This window comes from Littorina saxatilis, unplaced genomic scaffold (genome assembly GCF_037325665.1).
Source record: "Littorina saxatilis isolate snail1 unplaced genomic scaffold, US_GU_Lsax_2.0 SUPER_17_unloc_1, whole genome shotgun sequence".
NCBI classification, from domain to species: Eukaryota; Metazoa; Mollusca; class Gastropoda; order Littorinimorpha; family Littorinidae; genus Littorina; species Littorina saxatilis.
This window is the reverse complement of record NW_027125704.1, coordinates 61,062-66,617: the sequence shown is the minus strand read 5'-3', so window position 1 is coordinate 66,617 and position 5,556 is coordinate 61,062. Positions and strand designations below refer to the sequence as shown.

Genomic DNA, 5,556 nt, shown 5'->3' with positions numbered 1-5,556 from the left:
CGGTGACCTCTTCGATGGTCTGAGCCCGCTCAAACTGGTCGTTAAGGGTGTCTACGTCAACGTCTATCACCGCGTCTGACATCCCCGGGCTGTTGTTGACTAGGAGGTTTGATGTTGTTACAGCAACACGAGCAACACAGGTGACAGGTTCTCCCGGTGTAGTACAAGCAACGGAACACGGCCGTCAAGATCATAAGACCTAGTAGCGTGCAGAGACCTATGAGTATGTACACAAGCGGGGGTTCAGTCAAGAATGAGAAGGTTTGGCCCATGGTTCCTTTATTTATACTTACTCAATAATAAATCTTATCCGCCCACGTAACAACAAAGTCCGATCCACCGGAAGTCTTGATGTTTAGCCCGGCCAATGGTTGATCAAGGGTGTACCTCCCGTACAACGAACAAATACTGTCGTTGATCTTGAACTGTTCAGGCAGCCCGTACAGGTCGACCGGGTCCTGTCCCTCGGTGATCTTAAAGAAGGTGTCACACAGGGCGCATCTTCGCGAGCACGGGTCTTTGAGGAACAGTTTGATGTATGCTGCAGCCCGCGCGGTATACTCTGGAGCTCGAGGGAAGTAGAACCACTCAGGATGAGACACGTTGAGCCTGGGTAAAGGCTTGGGGTCTGCCTTGAAGGCATCCTTGACACACAGGGGGTTGTCGCACAGATGGTTGTCAAAGAACGTCTTAAGGTCATCCGTGGATACAGTGTCGTCGTTCATCTCAGCTAGCTGTTGTCTTAAGGTCCGTCTCAAGGAAGCTAGACCGGGGAGTACAGCGCAGCACAGAGCATCCCGAGCTCTTTTGTCCGTGCTTAGAGGTGGTAGACACTTCTTGTACACCGGAGCCAAAAGGTCAGATTTGAACTTCTCGGTAAAGACTCGAGGCAATGTCTGGTCCTCGACAGACTCCCGCATGCTTTCCAGGCATCTTTCTGCATCGGTGTTTAGGTCAGTCCCGGCTTCTTGGTTAGTTATCACTATCGACCCGTCGGCGCATTCCACCAACCGCTTACAGTGGTTGGCCAGCCCATTGACGACGTCGTTAAGCTTCGACACAGCCTGCAAAGTAAGTTCCTTCTCCATCTAGTAATGTTTAAGTGACTCTCTTCCTTCTCTCTTTTGTTTAATATATACAAGGTGTGCGGACCGAGGTCTGTTGTCGTCCAATCAAAGCTAACTAATCCCCACCGTGTTACAAATGCTCGTGAGGGCGTCCACCTCGACGCAACGTTTTAACTTGCTGTTGTCCCGCTTTAGAGCCTCGATCTTGTCCAACAGCTCGCGCAACTCAGCCTGGTGGTGAGACTCCGCAGCTCTCATCTTGACGTCTGTGGCGTCCTCGAGGTCCATCAGCTCCTGTTTAAGCTGTCTGATTTGCCTCATGCGGTTGCTGTCAGAGATTTCGTCTGTGCAGGTCTTGTATATGTCTTCTAAGGCGTCCTTGTGTTGCTCCTTGAGGTTGTCAATCTCTATCTGATGATCCTGTTTCATCTCTTCTACGACTTTCTTGTTACGTTGCATTTCTTCCTCAAGGGCGGTTTCGCATTCCTGTTCATACTCCGCGATTTGCTTGTCAAAGGCCGACTTGGCGGCAGCAAGCTTCGTCTTGATCATGTTCAAGTTTTGCTCGTGGGCCTCATTGACCGCGTCCAACTGTTCCTTGTAAGCGTTCTTTACCTTTTTAATATCCGCGCCCGCCTCGTCTTTTGCGTCCTTGAGTTGACGAGCGTAATCTTTCTTGAGAGATTCCAGCTCACCTGTCAAGTTGGCGACCTTCCCGTTTGCCACGTCTAGCTTCGAGGTAACTTCTTCCAGCTGGTTCTTGGTGCCCGCCACAGTCCTGAGACGTCCTTCGAGAGTCTGGATCTGCTTTTCCCGCGTCTCTATCTCCAAGACAGTTCTCGTCATGTAATCATTATGATCCTTGATGGCCTTTCCGAGCGCTTTCTTGTGTGTCTCTTTATCGTCCTCGAGAGACGCCACAGTATTCTCCGCAGTTACCAGGTCTTTCTCGATGGCAAACTTTTTGTTCATGGCCTCGGACAGACTAGACGTCTGCTTTTCTACCTTGGCGGTCAGCGCCTGCACGGATGCTTGGCTTTCTTGTATCTCGCGGTTGCGACCGTCCAGTTCTTCTCGCAGGTTTGCTCTCTCGAGGTCAAGGCCGTCTAGTTCCTGGCGCAGAGTCTTTATCTCGAGGTCACAATCACTCCGTTCTTCGCGCAGAGTCTTTATCTCGAAATATCGATCGGCCAGCTCCCGGGTCTGTTCGTCCAGCCGTTTCTGAATATCTCGAGTTCTACCGGTCAGCTCGCCTTTCATCTCGTCCAGCTTGTTTCTCATCCCGGCAGTCACCTGAGCGTGTTTACCTAATTGGTATTTGAGGTCGTTAATCACCTCGTTTTTCGTGATAGACTCGTCCTTAGCGGCGGCCAGCTCTTGTTTGGTGGCTCTGAGCGCAGTCTCTAAGTTCCCAAACTTGGCCAGACGGGCTTCGAGGGTGCCAATTTTCTTATTATCGACGTCTGCTAAAGCACCTTTCTCTTCGTCCTTCTCTCTGATGACGTCTTCTTGGTCAGCTACATCATCTTGGAGCGCCTCCACTTCAACTTGAAGGGCGGATATGCGGGCCTTTTGATCGTTTAGAAGTTTCCCGTGGGCGGAAGCGGCTTCACTTTTCTCAGCCACCACAGCCCGCAGGCCGGCAATCTTTCTAGTCAGGTCTTTGGCGTCTCCCTCGGCAGATTCTCTGATCATCTCGATCTCCCTGTCCTTTGAGGCTATGGTGTCTTGGAGCTCGTCAACCAACTGGTTGCGGCCGTCCACGCTGTCCCACAGGGTGTCTACATCTTCTCTAAGTGTATCTACTGTGGCCCGCAAGGCCATAATGGTAGCCGAAGCCAGTTTAACCCTCTCCATGAGCAGAGCTTGTTGATCGGTCAGTTCCGATCTATACCCCTCGGCCGCAGCCAGTTCCTCGTCTTTCTTAGCCAAATTGTCCTTCAGGTGTTCGTTGATATTATTTACCTCCGTAAACATATCCCCGAGGGTGTTTCTGTCCGAGACCAAGGCGTCCTTGTTTTTTTCCAGGTCACGAATCTTCTCCCGCAGCTTTTCAGTCTCGGGGTAGTTCCCCAAGGTCCGGGTGAGCTCCACGATGTGGGCGTCTTTCTTCTCTATAACCGTCTCCAAGTCGGATCTCATCTGATCCATCTCGTCTTTGAGTAACCGTTTGGTGTTGTCCACGGCCAGGTTGCAATCTTCCTCCGAGATACGACCCGTGGGAATGTTAGCCACAATATCATCGAGCTCAGCCTGCAACCGTTCGTTAGTTTCTTGTAGGCGTATAATCTCGGCCACTAGACCACCGTTATCCAATCTTTCTTCAGAGGCGCTTTTGTGGACAAACATCTCATCTTCGTACATAGACCCCTCTTCGTCGTCTGACCCACGGGCACTAGCCACAGATATAGTAGACCTCGACATTGACCTAGACATCTGGGGTGAGGGCGTTCTGTGCTTATGTCGCCTCCGACCTGACGTCAAGAGTCGTACCAGACTAGTTATACCGTACATTCCGGCTAGCTCTATGGGAGTGTACCCGTCTCTGTCTGTAGTGCTGAGAGGCTCGTGAGACACGTTCATGGCATATTCGGCCAGCATAGTTGCTACAGTAGGGTTATCTTTTCCCCCAGTCTTGATGGCCAGAGCGAGAGCCGTGTCACCCTGAATGTTTCTTATCGTGGCAACCCGCAGCTCATCTGTCATGCGCAACATGGCCGTCAGGGTATACAGGTTGCTCACAGCCAAATGCACCGCAGTGTTGCCCGAGGCAGTTTGATCGTTCAAAAGGTTGTTCAAAGAACCATTTTGCTCGACAAACAGCTTATCCGTGAACTCTTTGCTTATGTGCGGCATATTGGCCACCTTGCAAAACAAGTTCATGCCCTGCCTGTCCTTGACGGACGAGTCTAGACCGTGCTCTATCAGGTACTCTAGCGCCTCGGGCTTGTTGTGGTCTACTGCAATAAATGCCAAGTAGGTAGATGCACCCCCCGGGTAAGGAATAACTGCCTGGTTGACATTTACTTGCTTCGGAACTACAGACCGTACATACTCTAGGTCGCCGTTCACCACGGCATAGACCAGTTTGCGCACCCTCTGAAATGGTAGTGGATATCTCTTTAAGGAAGCCATCGTACATATACAGACATGCAAGAATGCTCACTATCGTACGAACGCTAACACATACAAATAGTACAGATTTTATTAAGCAAAAACAATACTGTGACCAATCCCGTGTGGTCTATTCAGAGTCACTCATGTCATCGTCAAGAGCCTCTGAGACAGTGGCAGAGATATGTTTTGTATTCTTGCAAGGACGCTCCTCTTCTTCTTCATCACTGTCAGAATCAACGATCTGGCGTTTGCGTGAAATCTTCATGGGAGCAAGGCGTTCTTCCTCGTCCTCCTCAGAAGATGAGTCGGCCGCTGACTTTGGTTCAACCTCCACAACCCGTGGGATGGCTTCTTTCCTGGACCGAGCATACCTGGACCGAGCAAACTTCTTGCGGATACCGACAACAACGGTGTACTCCCCAATTGACCTGGCAGACGTGAATGACAGATAGATGGAGTTCCCGAACACCTTAATCTGACATTTGCTGTCCAAATTACAGATCTCTGCTGCGCTCACCCAGTAGGTCAGATGACGCTTTTGGGTCGGAAAGACCAGCTCGACGTTGTTCTCGCAGTCATCCCGGGGCACGAGCGTACCGTCGTCTCCGATCTTCATCGTAACTGCAAAAGCCAGCACGGGCATCCTCGGTCCTTCTCCGTAGTACATGCGCACCGTCTTCTTGTTGGCCTTGATGTACCGGAAGAAGACGGGTTCGGTCGCCATCTTTGAGTTGCTGGCCACGACATAGTACCAGCACTTGTTGGCCTGGATGTCGGCTGCAGTCACCGGTGTCCCGTCCATCTTGCAGGCATACAGGCGCACGTTGACGGTGGTGTCGTCCTCGTCGTCATCAGTAGAATGCATGACTTGGTTTACGATGCCGGTTGTAGCTGCCTTCGAGGTGTACCTCAGTTTGATGCCCTTGGCCAACAGGGGCTCGTTGACAAAATACTCGGTGTGCCCCTCGACGCTCCCGTACGCTTTGTAGCGGTGGTTGGCGTTCACCTTGATGAACACGTCCTTGAGGTTGACAAAAACGATGTTTCCCGAGGTCAGGTCGGTCAGGAGATCGCAGGCAGTCAGCGCCTTGTAGGCAGTGAAGCTCGCCACCAGGGTGTCTGTGTTAGAGGAGGGAACCGGCCTCATGGGCTGCTTGGAAGTATCTTCGCCGGATGAGGAAAAAGATGCGGCCTTCTTCTTGAACTTCTTCTGGGGTGCATCGGTTTGCATCTCGGCGTCCTTAGAGACAGGTTTGTCTTTTTCTGCTTCCCGAGCAGGAACAACCTCGGCAACAACTTCAGGCATGGTAGCGGTGGCGGCGGCGTCTTGAAGGGCAACTTCGATGTCAGACATGATGGCTGGTAGAGCGTA

At 51.6% G+C, this 5,556-nt stretch overlaps 1 protein-coding gene across 1 annotated transcript; it reads right to left on the bottom strand.

Moving 5' to 3' along the window:
• Positions 1 to 1,178: 1,178 nt before the first annotated feature.
• LOC138954190 (myosin-11-like) lies at positions 1,179 to 4,202 on the bottom strand. Its single transcript, XM_070326089.1, has one exon. The coding sequence runs from the start codon at positions 4,200 to 4,202 to the stop codon at positions 1,179 to 1,181; it is 3,024 nt and encodes a 1,007-aa protein (XP_070182190.1).
• Between the last annotated feature and the right edge of the window lie 1,354 nt (positions 4,203 to 5,556).

Coding starts and splice junctions, on each gene's coding strand:
- LOC138954190 (XM_070326089.1), bottom strand. CDS start 4,202: ATGGCTTCCTTAAAGAGATATCCACTACCATTTCAGAGGGTGCGCAAA.